Source organism: Lycorma delicatula, chromosome 5, assembly GCF_047948215.1.
Source record: "Lycorma delicatula isolate Av1 chromosome 5, ASM4794821v1, whole genome shotgun sequence".
NCBI lineage: Eukaryota > Metazoa > Arthropoda > Insecta > Hemiptera > Fulgoridae > Lycorma > Lycorma delicatula.
Genome location: NC_134459.1, coordinates 169,430,999 through 169,447,747, shown reverse-complemented (window position 1 = coordinate 169,447,747; position 16,749 = coordinate 169,430,999). Strand labels below are relative to the sequence as shown.

Here is a 16,749-nt window from a genome sequence, read left to right as displayed (position 1 = left end):
TTTGGATCTTACAAGGGGAAGGACATCGGTTTGAATCAGACTTTATACACATATATCTTTTTTTAACTTATTTCTTTTATTTTAAATATATTGATTTACTAATAATTATTAACCTCTGATTATAAAAAAAAATTAACAATAAATAATAATTCAATAATAACAATAAAAAAAAAAAAATAAGAAAACAAAATCAGAAGTTATTAGTGAAATAACAATTTTGAAATAAAATGAAAAGTACATAATATTTTATGTACTTTTCATTTTACTTCAACAATTTTTATAATCAGATGTTAATAGTTATTAATAAATCTATATATTAACTTAAAAAAAGTTAGAAAAAAATATATGTATATGAATATGAAGTCGGATTCAAACACATGTGTGCATGGATACGGATTCGACACTTCCTCACTTACACACATATCAACTTGATCCATCCAAGCAAACGCTAGGGTAGTTCCTTTTTTATCTATGGCGTGGTATATGTACCCACTCTGATGTGATCTATATGATATATTATTATGAAATGATTAGAATAAGAGATTTATTATTGTTACTTTTATTTTTAAATAACAAAATCATAAACAGTTTATGACTCAACAGTTTACAGATTATGAAGATTATATATTGGATAAGGATTATGGAAGGTTGTTATGAAATATTATTTTAAAATGCATTAATGTAAGTTGATGAATGAAATGTCTGTTCACACGATTCAAATTATGTGATTTTTTTATACAAAAAGGAGTAAAGTAATAGAACATGTAAAAGGTTTCAGAATAATCTTTTAAAAATAACTTAAAATTTGTTTAATCATTTTTACCATAATCATCATTCATCATACACGTTTTCAAAACTATAAACTTCAATCTTCTATTTTAAATTAATCTTTTTTTTACAAAAAAAAAGAAAAGACTATAATACTTTAATGAAAATTAAACTTATCAAGAAAATTTGAGTACAAAATAAAACAGATAAAAATTGGTACAGTAATAAAATGTAAAATAACAAAAAAGTATATAAATTTATAAACAAAATTACTAATTATAAAAATAAAGTAATGGATAAATTAAAATGAAAAAAAAAAAAAACATCAGTAATAGAACAATTTTTAAATTTACTATAGCATACATTATTTTAAGAAAAAATTTATAAGAACTTTATGCAAGTCTGAGCATGATTGTTTTAAATATAATTTTTTGGAAATTGTCTAATGGAAATTCTGGGTGTTGTGCCATAGGGTGTCGCATTTGGTCTTTGGAATAAGTTTTGAAAAATATTTGCAACATGAATGTTTTGAAAGAGTGTGTGACTAAATTACATTTATTGGTTTAGTTTTTTTATTTGTTTGTTTGCTTCATGTTGCTCAGTTATGTCTAAGTTTTTGTTCTTTATTGTTTCTTCATCTATAAGATGTTTATGTTGCTAATTTGATTTTTTTATGATATATTTCACTGAAGAGGTTTGTAAAAGTGGTGAAATACTTTTCTGTATTCTTGTTTCCATTGTGAAAGCTGCTTTTTGTTCTTATTACAATTTTGGGCTGATTACATTTTAAACAACCAAATTTATAGATACTATATAATTATAACAAATTCATCTAATTCTTTATAAAAGTTATTGTCTGACAGTCTGTATTTTGCTTTATTAATGATTCTATACGAAATATAGCTATAGAATATATTTTATACAATATAAGGCCTGCTTTTTTAAAGAAGAGAGCAAATTTTTCAATGTAGTTGTTTAAATGCCCCATCTCTGAGGTGGAGTGGTAGGAACTCAACCTTTCATGTGGAAGTCCAGATTTGAATCCTGGTCAGGTATGGCATTTTTTATATGCTACAAAATTCATTTTCATTTCCCATCTCTCACACACAAGCTTCAAGCTTATGAGGGTGAGATCATTAAGGAAAAAAAAATTAATAAAAGTAACTTAGTTGTTTTAGAAATATATTGTTATTGTTTTTCCTTTCTGTTTTTGTCTTGACACTTCTGAAGGAATTTGACTACTAGTGTTTTGCTGCATGCAATGGCTTCAGTTAATATTCATTGTACTGCAAACCATGCTATGGAGCATTGATATGAATGCTGAAAGGCATGTTGTATAGAATGATTAGAAAGAGTTAGGCCATAAATGGAAGGTTTTTGTGGATTTTATATTTGTCTCTTTATTTATATTTTGGGTTTATGAGAAGGAGGAAGTTTTGTGCTCTTATCTTTTTCATATTTGGAGGTAAAGGCTATTTCTTTGTGGATTTTTCTGATGCATGTGTGCACTTGATTGCATGTATGTAGTTGTTTATGCCTTCATCTAGTGTTTCCATTATACAGGAGAATTATGACCTCCATAAACCAATGTCAGTTGATTATTTTGTGTATCCCTAATCATTAATAGAATTTTTGTTTTTCAGTATGTTGTAAAAGTATTTTAACTAATATGCCTGAGATAGTAGATTAACTTTTGTTAATCACTTCATTGAATCAAATGTTACACGCACAAATATCAATCAAAATGAAAATCTGGTACATAAACAATTAAGAATGAAAAATTGATGTACTTGAACAATATGAAATATACAAAAAGATGTAAAAATAAAATTCTAAATAAACATAAACATCAACAGACAGTTTAAATCAAACAATCACACAAATAGTGTTTCAACACATCGCAAATAACAAATACCCTAAAACCCTAACCTAAATGTCAACATCATGTTGAATGAAATATTAAATGCTCTCAATGGGAGCTTCTGAGGAATCTTGATTTTTAGAGATGAAACACACTTACAATAAAAAAAAAAAAAAACAAAAATTATAACTATCTTAATTAGGTGTGCTGTAATCAACTTAAAAATTGTTCTACATTCTTTTAACTTAGTAAGTTTTATATACCAAAATTAAAAATTCCGATATCACATGTTTAAATAAAATAAAACATAACTAATATGTGTTAAATTACATATTTTGGAAATAAAAACATAAAATTTTTACTAACTGGTAACACAAACTGTGATATTAAAGTAAATTGTTGACCATGTTTTAATAAATTATGTGAATATTTAATTACAGTATATTTTGTTGGGTTTGTAAATAACACCTATATAAATATCTAAATGAATATTTGTCTTACGTTCATGCAGACATTAGATTTACATACACAAACAATGTAAGATCATTAAAGTAACACAATATACAAGTTTATAAATAAATAGTTTAGCAAATTGCATCCTAGCAGCAGAGTATAATTATGTATGAAATGATAATTTACCTACTGCTTAATGCCTATTTTTTTCATTCTTCTTTTTTTTAAGAATCTTCATATAGATCTCTATTCATCAGAATATATAAAAATATAAAATGTAAAAAAACATATGTAAAAAATAAAAATATAAACTCCCCTTATAATCTCAAGCACTGATACAAATATCAAGTATTCTGCTGCTTGTACAATCTGTGGCAATAATAGAATTTATTTTAATCTATTTATTTTTAAATGAACTGATTTATCCCAGAAGGTTACAGAGAAGTTTGTATGTGGGGAATGATATTTTGTAGAATATGAAAAATAGCATGCCTGACCAGGATTCAAATCTAGTACCTCCGGATGAAAGACCAGTGTGTTACCACTCTGCCATGGAGATCAAAGAAAGTGATAAGAAATAGTGATAAGAAAAGTGATAAGAAAGTGAATGTTTATTAATATTGTAGATTTGTTTCAGATTGTAAAACAGCAGAATATTCATTATTTATCAGCAACTGAATTGGTGAACATACCAATATATTTTAATCTTTTAAGTAGTTTTTAATATGTTCTGATAAAGCAGAGATCTCTGCAAAAGTGCATAAAAAAGATAAAAAATGAAGTAGTTGGTAACAAACAGTTAATTTTTATAAGTAACAATGTACTAGTTATAGATTTAAATCCAAAACTACTAAATATGGGCCAAAAAATGTTTCAGATGAACAGTAAATCTATAACCATGTATTATAATACTACTACTACTACTACTACTACTACTACCAAGGTCAACTGTTACCAACTGATGGTAATATGAATTTACTTTTGCATAAATATTATTTGAAGGGTTTTGACTCATATAGATCTGTTCTAAGTTGAAGCAGAAGGTAGGCATTGAATGTTGATAGGTGTTAATTGAAACTAAAATAAAAATTAAAATTCAATCAAGATTTAAGGTTTTATAAATTTACATTTTTACATGTATTTATCCATAATATTCTTTCAGAAAAGTTAAAAATAATTTATTTTTTTGTTATTTTTAATTAAGAAGCAGATATTTTTTGTAAACAAATTTCTACTTACTGACCATCAAATAAAATTGCCAATATTTGAAATATTATGAAAAACATAAATGGAATTTAATTTGAAATTAATTCTCAGATAAGATACAGTAAAATTTTTTGAGACCTTTAATCCAATATATTGGAATGACAAAAATGTCATTTTAATAACTCTGAAGAAGAAAGTGATACTAATTAGGTCTGAAAGTTCCTCTAAAAAGCTTCAGAGTTTGGAAACTGGCAAATTCCTGTATTTGAAAGTGTTATTTAATAAATGAAACTTATAATCACAGTACCTTATAAAATTAAGTATTACTATTTCTTTCTATTTTACATTACTATAAAAAGTAGATTGATTGTTGGAAAAATTTTTTTTTAGTTATAAATAAAATTAATCTCTGATATAAAAAATAGTGATCATTTTATATAATCATCTAGGTGACTTTTTTACCTTAAATAAATTGCAAACATTAAGTAGTTCAGAGAATTTAAAGGAATGAATATAGAATAATATTAAAAAATTATAAAAACAAGTTTCAAGAAAAAAATATTCAATATTTGATATATCAGTTAAAACAAATCTAATCAACTACTAAAACAAATAAAGAGATTGGATTTCTTGATCTAGACCTTTTTCTATATTTAATTTTTTGGTTGTAGTAGAACAGATTGTTTTTACATTAAGGTAATTCTAATTGGTGGAAATTTTTGATACCTGATTTTTTTTAAATTGTTATTTTAAGGTTCCCTAACTCAAATAATGGAACAGTATCTAGGTTATTGATCTGCACATATTGATACATGTGTGTGTTTGCATGCCAATTTTAAAACCCACAATGTAACTGTAAAAGAAATTCCAATAGCATCTGAAAAAATTTTAAACTTTTTTGGCCATATTAACCACTTCTAAAAGGGTGAGACAGAATAAGTATGAATTTTGTAATATCTTATGTGTATTTCTACCCTGTTAAGTAGAATAAAAAAATCTGGTATAGTTACTTTTTACAAAGATTTATTTAAATGTATTTTGGAAATTTTCTTTAAACATCCTGAAGAAGGGAAACTAGATAAAGAGGTTTTTTATTTTCAGATTTGATTCTAAATGTGCTACAAAAATTAAATTGATGATGATATTTAAGATTACTAAAAAAATTACTAAACTATAAAAATTACTAAAAAACTAAAATCATGTATTGTTATGATAATGAACTCATATTGATTAAAGACAAATTGTTTCTTGACAAAGAGGTTCATTAATTTTTTTAGTAGTTTTACACTATCTATTTCACTAATTCTTGTAGCTAGAGTGGATGTAAAGAATTTGAAGTACAAAAACCAGAAGTCAGAATTGGTTTCTATGAGAGTAATGATGCTCAATATTCTGATGATCCCTGTGTTGAGCCAATTGAAGATGTCATTTATGCAATAGAACATTTGTATTTTGCTAGGTTTGGGTTGCCAATGCACAACAGAATATAAATATTACATTACAGTAGATTAATTTCACAAAAAATGGAAAAATCATCTCTAATTCATTCACCACTAATTGTCCCGTTTCCTGTACAATTAAAAAATGATTTGACATAGTTTTTCTAGAGGGGGTCATTAAGAAGAGAAGAAAAGTTAGATTGATTTACTAACTTTAAGCGGTTAAAAAGTAGAATCCTATGTGGAAAAATTCAGCACTTGATTGTATGAAGAACGGGTACTTCTATTAGTCAAAGTATAAAAAAAAGTTTATAAATGATTTTGGTTGAGGCCTATTTCATTCAAGTGCTGTATAATGTTCTCAGTCTTTCTTAGCGAGACTGAAGGGAACACGCGTTCAATTTTTATTCAATTTTCACTGGTTAAAAGCTGTCAATAACATTCACTGAACGAAAATGAAACATTGTATATAATTTTAAATTACGTTGCAAGACACATTTTCCATGAAATCTCAATCATGAAATTTCCTCTATGATGAAACTTTTTTCACTTTTTTGTTTTGTTAATGAAAGTTTGATAACATAGCTTTTAAATTTGTTTTTTTTTTTTTATTATTCTTGTCAGTCTGTTAGATTAAAAGGAAAATCTGGGTTAGAGGAAGTAACATTTTGTACATCACTAATAATTTAATTCTGGTACTGAATTTCATAAACGCTAACTTTTAATTTCTTTAACCTTTTTTTATAATTTTCATGTTATTATAAATCTTAATGGTCTGATTATGTTTTATAATAAGTACATCTTTTGATTCCAAAACTCACTAAATTTTAATAATATTTTGGATTTAGTAACAATTAGATTTATTTAGAAGAAAACAATTTAAATGAAATTGTACCATTCAGTTGGTTGTTAATAGTAAGTCGTTAGTAGTAGGTGCAGCTACTCAAAGAGAAACAAGACTAAATGTAATTAAATAGCAATGCAAATAAATAAATAAATTCATTAATCGCAACACTTGCACATAAGTTAGGTACCATAATCTTTCAAATTTGTGGGGGTCTGACTTGACATGAGGTACAAATCACTCCTGAAATTGCCAGAGTAATTTCCAAGATAACAAGCATATAATGCTAGGCTTAATAAGAAAAGTAAGAAGTTCAGTGATTGGGTTCTGCTGTCTTTTTTCACCAAGCCAAAAACACTGTTGTACGTGGGGACATCAAATCCATCAAAAATCAGCCTTACAAGTATACAGTCATTCTGTTCATCAAAGGAACTGAATGTACTATGAACATCATTACTTTCAAAAGAACAGATTGACGAATTCCTCTTTTACCTTAGATGCTTTACACACTCTGCAGTCACAAGAAAAACTGATATACATATATAATGTAAAGCCAAAAAATAATGTACAAATTGTAACGTTCAAAAACAACAGATAAAATACACTGGTACTAATCAGTAGGGATTAGTCAGTATGATAAAACATAACTACACTAAATGTTTCTTTTTCAAAGTATGTGAATTTGAGCGTTTAGATATTCTTATGCCTATTTATATGATAATTCCATGAAGTGGAAATGATTAATTTACAAATATTTAAATATTAAAAAAAAAACTTTGAAGAAATTATCTATCTCATTTTAAGGTGAAAATGGATCTTTTATGATATTAAGGTGTATGCAAAACAATTATTCTTGAAATTTAACAGAATTGAAATATTTTAAAAATTATCATTAAATCCTAGAATATTAACATGTAAAAACAAGTGTAAATTTTTAAAATAACTTTACTTGATTGTTATGATAAATCTATTTTTTATTGTAACAAAACCATGTAAAGTAGTTGGTTTATTGTATATTTCCTTAATGTTGTATGCACATCAGTATGTACTGATTTAAATTTTCCATTTAAACATTAAAATGCCTCTTTTTTATTATATTAAAGTTAAACAAACTAATTTGGAGTAAGTATTTTCTATGTATTCCTCTACACCAGAGTTGTTTTAATATTAAAAAAATCTTTATACTAAAAACAGTGGCAACCATGCATCAGCAAAGTACACAAAAAATTTAGCATTAAATCTGATAATATCTTTTTTGTGCATTATTGAAGGATTCTAGAGTTCCAGGCACAGATCCTTACTGTCTTATTCTTTCAACAATGGTTGTTGCTTTGGCTAATGGTACATTTCTGCTTCATCAAAGAATTTACAAATATAATTATGTTTGGATGTTAAATTTCAAAAATGATTTAAGCAACTTGACATCAGTTTCAGTCAATTGATTTAAACTAATAAACATTCTCAGAAATAAGAAAAATTCCATGGTGGTCTTCCAAGGGAAGATTAGGAGTGAAATGATCTCTTGTTATCTTCTTTATTGAAATGAATATACTGTTACTCATCAGTATTGCTGAGCCCACTGAAATGCTCAGATATTCATCTATATAAATAACACCTTCCTTCTATTTTCCACATTACTGGATGTATAATGACTGTTGATTTTCAGGTGTTTCAGCCATAAGACAGCCTGGGACAGATATTATAAAGAAACAATTTATAAAGTATATTATACTCAATTTTTTCTCAATTTTCTTTCAGTCTCTTAAAAAATGTAAAGTAATTTGTAATATCATTTTAAATAGACTTCATTGGTATAAAATGTTCTGCTACAAATATAGCAAAATACATTGTAGTACAGATATAGTTAGTTATTACTACAGTAGAATTACTTAGGAATTTTGAACTGGCTATAAGATCATACTGAGTAGAAATCAGTTTAACTTATTCTGTTTGTAAATCCTGCCTTAAAGAGGTCCTACCTGTAAGAGGTCAGATTTATGGAATTTCTAGCTTTGATTATCAACCGTAATAATATGATGAAATGTTGGAAAAATTTTATTAAATAAATATGAAATTTAGAGTAATACACTTATATATATATATATATATATATATATATATATATATATAAGTATATTATATACTCATAATATAATAATCAGTGTAAGATAAAGAAAGTTTTTAATATTTAACTACTTTAGCAATATGTGTAAGCTGCAATTAAATTACAGTTATAGAGTTTTTAAGAAATGATTTATGTAATATTTAGTCTTGTTATATATATATATATATATATATATATATATTATAAATTACAAAGGCTAAGATTTTAGTATAGTAAGATGATAAGTAATATTTTTTTTAAGTTGTAGACAGAAATTCTAATTCTTAATAAAAAAAAAAAATTGTAATTGAATTTAAATATTCAGTATTGTATTTGTATTTGAAAATATATTATTTATTATTTTTATTACTTTCCATATAAAAAAAAAAATTACCTGCTGGTACAACTTGAAAGATGCATGGCTCCAACTGTCGACCAATTGAATTTTTACCCCAGCATGTTAATGTTCCATAATCTCTTTCTGAAGATGGAGTATACATGAGTTCACTTGTAGTTCCTGTAAATAAATAGAGATAAAACTTATTCATAGAGATTATTAAAGCAAATGTAATCACATTTACATAACTTAGAATTTACAATTGTTGGTATGTTAAATTTACTAACAATTTTTATGATAAAATTAATTAAAAAAAAATCTAATCAAAGAGGTTGGTACATTTGTTAATACACTTGTTTAGAGAGAACACATAAGACTATCTTCAATCGAGGTCTAAAGTAATTATTAACTTTTATATTAATGAATAAATAGAAAACATAATGGCAACACTGATTTTAGACTTCTGATTTAGTTAATCTAATATGGATCCTATATAATCAGAGGGAACTGTTATCATGCTATTTTCAATAATGTGATAAAAAAATAAACTCATTAACATGAAGCAAATGACAGTAAAGATGTTTTTAGTCAGTAGATATATTATATTTAGCTATGGTTATAAACATGGAAATATTTATAGAAAATGGGGTTACATAGATTAACCCAACAAATATTTTTATACCATAATTGTTAATAATAACCTTGTGTAATTTATTCGATTGACTTCTAAAAGTTAGTAGAAGTTTTTAATTTATAGATTATCGATGTATTTTCTATAGATTTATTTTTTCCAAAATCAGAGGTACGATGTAACCAAAATTTACAAGTGAATTAATACCATTTACGTATAAATTTATTTAACATATGTCAGAAAACTCCTACGCTTTTGGTAAACATGATCTTATGGTCAAGCTTACATTTTTATTTCAAAATATTCAATATTTTTGATCATTATGTCAAATATTTTTTGCCTTAAAAAATACTGACCTACTTTATCAATCAGTGTAAGCTGCAATTAAATTACAGATATAGAGTTTTTAAGAAATAATTAAAGTACTATATTAGACTTTTTGAAGGCGGAATGTCTTGATCATTGGTTTAATCGGCTTTTCTATACAGATTATATTGTTCCCGAAGTAACCTGCAAGTGGGTTAAATGATAAATGTAATCTGGGATATGAAAGAGGGAATGTGTTGTTCATTGGTTTAATATTTATTGGCTTTTCTATTAGGTTAAGTTATCATTTAACACCGTTGCATGTCAATATACTCATAATATAATAATCAGTGTAAGATAAAGAAAGTTTTTAATATTTAACTACTTTAGCAATATGTGTAAGCTGCAATTAAATTACAGTTATAGAGTTTTTAAGAAATGATTTATGTAATATTTAGTCTTGTTATATTTATAGTAAATTTATTCTCATTTTAGTTTCTGCACTTACATATATGTGATTCTAGTTTAGGTGGTAGTTGGCTATTGTGTAATTGGCAATTTTTTTTGTATTATTTTTCTTCATTTTTATATGTTGATGGTCACTAATGATCATCAGGTATTAAAATTACTTTGACAGTTAAGACATATTCAGTATGTTATTATTGAAAACTATATGACGCTACTAAGCCAGTAATAAGAAAATAGTTAAAAAAATCATTTATGAAAAAGATTTCACATAAATTAATTAAAATTATATTAATTGCTGACCATTATTAGTTACAAATCTTGTAGAAGAGACTTCAAAACTTTCTCCGCTATTGTTGAATTGCCAGAAAAAACTTACATCTGATGGATCTGCATTTACTTCACATTTAACTTTTAACATTTCATCAAGGGATGCTCCAACAACAATTGGTTCATCACTCTTACAAACTGGAGTATCTGTAAAAATATGAAATGAAAATAAAAGATTAGTTTCTAATATTAAACTTATCCAATTTGAGAAATAACTGATAAGAAAATTTTTTCTCCAGATCAGATTAAGAAATCTAACAGATTTTTCCTTGAAGTTAAAATTTTTTATTAATTTGGTATTCTATCCCACTAATTAATAATATGAAATAAGCTACTCAAGGTGAGGATTTTATCCTTCCTTCAGTTATGAGTCAATAATCTTTTTGATGGGTGGTGTTATGATCTTATTCAATTGTCGTGACAGAAAATTTTAACAATATTCTCTTACTTTACTCTAGTTAATATTGTATATTGTTTTTTCTTTATATTCTTACCATGTTTAAGTTTTCTTTTTCACTCTAGAGTCTAAGGGAAAATTTTTATTTCAAGTATCCTGTAGGGTTTTTTTTAAATATTAATGACTGACTTAATTATGCAATATTTAAAGTAAAATTGAAAACCGATCAAAATGTTCAGTAAAAAACTGTGGGTCCAATTTGATAACCTTGAATAAATGGTGATTTTATCATCAAGATTATACTCTGTTTAGAGTATAATTGCTAATAAAACAAAAATTTTTAGTAAAAAAATTTGGTTCCAATTGACTCCATTTCTCAACTATTACCTCATAAACATTTCTTAATAACAGCCATGAGTTGAATGACATATAAATTTCAAAAATTATATTAAATTAAAATTTTTTTAAAAATTCTTCAGTAAGTCCCATGTGACCCCTTTCTTTTAAAAAGTTCCATGTCATCTACATTAATCTTAGATACAGTTGAATTTTCAACCTTGAAAATTAAAGTTCAAAAAATTGGTATTTCAAGTACTGTTCTCATTCAGCTCCCTTGTTTTTTGGTGCTTAAAGTTTATTTATTGGATTAATTACTAACTATAAGTCAACTGCACATCCTACCCGATTTGGTGCATTGTTATTTGATAAGACTGACAAAAAAAAATGGTTACCATCATGCCCCTGGTCCATCCGATGGGGTCAAAAATCAGTTTAGCAGGGGACAAAAACCTATAGCTATATATTTTTGCCATATTTCAACTTTTTTCTTCAACGAGATATGTAGCAAAAATTGTTTAGAAATAACGTTGAATATCTCCCACCAACAAAAGTCTGACAGATTTAAAACTTTGGAATTTTAAATTACTTCCAAGTACTTTCATCATACTAATGTTTAATCTTTCATAACTATTACACAAAAAGCCAAAAATTAATAATGATTAAACTATCACACCCTTTTTCTAATTCTTCAAAATTTAATACTGTCATTACCCAATATATAGAAATTTTTTTGAGCCATTTTCGAAGAATTTATGTTGAACCTGTCAGAAGATATTAATCAAAATACAGGCACAAACAAAAACATATGTACATACATCTTCTGGAAATTTCTATCACTTTTTTTTCTGTTTTTGGACTACAAGGTCTTGAAACGACATTTTCAAAAATCCTGATACCCAAAATTTTGGTCGATTGCCATACTTTCCTTTTATAGCTAAGCTGTTGTAGCAGCAATAGAGATACAGAAGGGGAAAGTAAAAAAACCTTATTCCTAAAAAAAAATGATAGTATTAACCATACCTCTACCTCGTCATGACCATACTTGCTACCATATCAAGTCACGAATGACACACTCTTTTTAAGGGCTATCATGTCTGCGCACCAGAGAATCTGCAGAGAGGATCCAATCTGACTATGAGTACAGAAAAGATTTCACTACATATACTTGATGAATGTACTTGATGAATTACCATGATTTGAGGGCTGTGAGATATCAGATATGTCTGACTAGCCTGAAAGCCTCTCTATCTGGTGTTCTATCCCTTTTTTTTTCCTAGATGATGCATGGAAATAACACCAACTGAAATGACCAGATGACTTCAAGTTGGAAGGTAAGATCAGATCAGATCTCATGGCCAGCTATTTCTTAAGGAGAATAAAAGCAGTTTCCCTCTTATTACAGTAGTACGTACGGCAGTCAACATTAGATAGACTGACTTAGATAGACTGACACTAGATAGACTGAGGTTTATGTCATCGACTATATCTATGTCACTTGTCATCCCCCACCAGTGGTATGTTCCATGTTAAAATATGAGCTGTGAAAGAATATGAAATGAAAGAGGAAATCAACCACTGAATAGAGTAACTTTCCCCTCCCTTTCTTTTGTTTCAAGTCTGATACAGGCGATGTAGACACGACAGCAGAAATTAAACTGACAAGAACACCTTTTTGGCCAGTTCCCCGAAACCCTTTCTAAATACACATATATCTAACAAAGAATTTTGCTGATATTTTCTTTTCTGGGGAAGTTCAACAATACGTGAACACTGCTACCCTTGTGTACACAAAAAACTGATTTAATATTAATTATAAGTCCTCCCTGGAATCCTATATCCTACCAACAGAGAAGAAAATAAAGAATGCCAGAAGACAGCAATGAAGAATGGAAAAGAAATCCAGCAGCCGTTCAACACAGAGAATGAAGTGGCCGGCACTCTCTACTGGAATGTCGTCCACAGGGCTCACCAGGTCTTTCTAAGGTATGGTTGTTGTAACCAACAAATACAGAGTCAACCAAAAAGAAGAAAGAAGCATGGGCATCCCCCCACAAAAGCAAATTCAGCCCAGTCCTGACTCAGCTGGTGTAAGAAGTAGACGTAAAAGAATCTCGAAAATCTAGATTCAATATCCTTCCTTCATCTTACAATTATTAATTAGACAACCACCTGCAGATACCATATGCAACTCCCTATGCAAAAGGAGTGAATTACACCCTCCAAAACCTAGGGTCCCATTTGACACATTCCTACTAGATCGTAAGGCACTAGCTCTGAAAGGTCTCCAATAAACGGACTGAAGGGGAGTCATATAGGAAGAAGGATACAAATATTTTGCTAAACTCCCATGGAATAACCCAAGAAATTTACTTCAAAACCCCATCTACAGAGGATGGAACACAATCCACAACTCCTCCATGTTAAACTAAGAAAAAATAAATTATAATCACAACTAAAAATTACATAGCTGCCAGGTAATTAGAAATACCCAGCAGTAAAGAACTGATGTCCAGGCTCTGCAATAGATAGGGACGATAAAATATTCCAGATACTCTTGCATATTGTTCCATTACTACCTTACTAGATAACATAACTGTTTTTGTGCAACTGCATAATACTTTGGTGTACATGAAAGGATATTAATATGCTTCTGTTGTCAGTTTTAATCAATTACCATACTATTTAATACTCCCATTAATTTATTTAAAATAAAATTACAGTTTTTCTTTTACAGGGATAATATTAATTAGTTTATTAATAATACTAATTAAAAGGAAATCCTGTATTTCTATGTATTTGTCTAGCATGCACAAATAATATGTGCTCATATAATTTTATTTATTTCCTAATACCATTATTGTATTTTTACCTTGTTAATTGTATTTTTTATATAAAAATTAAAATTGTGTATACCAAACATGATCATATACAATTTTTTTCAATATTTGTTTATTTGACATAGATCCCATCTAAAGTCGATTTCATTTCAGACTGTGATCAGCAAGTCGGACAGAGTTAATTCTTCTTAGCTCAACAAGATCAGCAAGCAAAGGTGGCACATAAACACGATTTTTAAAGAAACCCCACAAGAAAAAATCTAGCAGGGTCAAATTTGGGGTGGCAATGTAACTTAACTTGGGAGCCATATAATTGTAACTTCATAATCGATCCACCAATCTGGGAATCTAAGTATCAAGAAAGTCTCGGGCTTCAAGCAGTAGTGATGTCGTGCTCCATCTTGATGACAGTAATGTCATCCATCCTGGTCATCATCATCATCTAACTGAAGAATTAGAACATTTTGAAGCATGGCTAGATAAACGATCCCATTTACAGTTGCTTCCTGGATGAAGAATGGGCCTACTTCTTTTTGAAGAACAACCTTTCTCAACAAAGGTTTGGTGCCAAGGGTAAATTGTATGTTCCTGAGTCAATACCGGAATGTGAACTACGTGAGTCAAAACTAGTTGTGTTTTGCTGTGAAGTGAGACATTAACCATACCCGTAAGTTATTTTAAATTTGTGAAATCCTTTATCAATCACCCAGGTATTCTAATAATTATTAAATTGTTACTAATTATAAATTGATATTTTATTCTAAATAGTACATAAGAATACATTATTTAGATCAAATCAGGAATGGGTACATACGCTATTTCATGGATAAAAAGCCCCTAAATTCGCCTGGATGGATAAGAGAAACTTTTATAAAACTTCAGTCATAACAGTATCACACAAGATGCAGAATTGGACCCCGGTTTGAGGCAGCTATCTGCCTAAAACCAAACGGTACGATAGGCTGAGACAACACGTATCGCCATTATTCTTCATATCCGCTCCAGGACGTCCCTGCCTCTGGAAATGCACAGCCGCGCCTCCCACACCGCAACGCCGTACAGCATTATAGAGTTTACCACCGATGCCAGCAGACGTCTCTTCGACTGACGTCGCCCCACGACGTTTGCCATAATGCGGCACAATGTCGAAGCTGTTCTTTCAGCCTTGCCGGCGATCTCCCTGATGTGTACCTGGTACGTCATCCCTTGTCTAGCCAGACGCCCAGGTACTTTACCGCCGGAGCCGGCACCACGACAGTGCCCCTAACCGAGGTCACATCAGCAAGTCTCCTCTTCCCGGCAAAGACAATGGCTTGCATTTTATTGACAGTTACTTGCAACCCGCTTGCGTTGAACCAGTAGATGATATTTCAATAGCATCGGCGGCTTTGGCCATCAATTCCGCCTCCGTACGAGCAACCACCAACAGAGCAAGGTCGTCGGCGTACGCTATGGTTTGCGACCCCTGAGTCAGCTCCAACCTGAGAACCGGGTCGTAGGCCAAGTTCCATAATGAAGGCCCAAGAACAGAACCCTGCGGCACGTCCGCGGTCACCACTTTCCTTACCACGTCACCGTCCGAAGTATAGACTATTTCCCTCTCACTGAGATAGTCGTGAATAATTCTCCTCAAATAATCACTGACTCTCTTCCTCCCAAAGCTTCTATTATGAGGCCCCACGCAACGTATTGAACGCGTTTCTGATATCGAATAATACGAGATCCGCGATCTTCCTAGTTCTACGGGTGCCGCTCAGTGCCTCCTTGATGATACCAACTACCTTGGAGACTGCATCAATAGTCGACTTGCCAGTCGACAAAGGCTAACAATTTTCTGGAGCGGATCCCTACTAATTTTAGCTACGCCACTGATTGTACCATGAGAATTTGTCATCTAATAAAACATCTAGAAATTTCACATTATAGCCAACAGAAATCTAGGAACGTTATTAATGTGAATTCTATTTATGCTCTTAAACATTTTATGCCTACAGGAAAAGCACAATGGAACAACAGTTTTATCCGTATTTAAAGTTAGATAGTTACAATTTATTCAGTGAATTACAAATTAATTCTTCATTGAATAACAAGAAATATTTTTATAAAATATTTCTTTATTTAAAATATTAACCAAAGTAACCAATATATATGTAGAATGATGATTCACGAAGAATGTAAAAATCTTTCAGGACGTGTTCTGAAAGGAAGTGTTCTACTGGTGAAAACAAATAGAAAGGCCATATAAACAAAAGTTCGAGAACCTTTCGTTAGCCAATGTAGACTGGCAAAAGATTTCGCCCTGACTTCTGCGCTTTCAGAAAAATTAATATAGGCTGAAATACTTGGAATTCAAATTAAAAGGTAATTTAGTGGTTTTATATGAAATTTTACCTGAAAATAATTAGGTCCCAGAACTGTATTTTTAGTATATA

At 29.1% G+C, this 16,749-nt stretch overlaps 1 protein-coding gene across 1 annotated transcript in view; it reads right to left on the bottom strand.

Annotated features, from left to right (window-relative positions):
* The window catches only part of LOC142325792 (neural cell adhesion molecule 1-like), a 962,523-nt gene that overhangs the window by 21,827 nt on the left and 923,947 nt on the right, over positions 1-16,749 (bottom strand). The window contains exons 10-11 of the mRNA XM_075367823.1: positions 10,718-10,891; positions 9,070-9,192 (exon numbers count right to left, since the gene is read on the bottom strand). Coding sequence (XP_075223938.1) covers positions 9,070-9,192; positions 10,718-10,891 — 297 coding nt within the window. The remainder of the gene's footprint in view (positions 1-9,069; positions 9,193-10,717; positions 10,892-16,749) is intronic.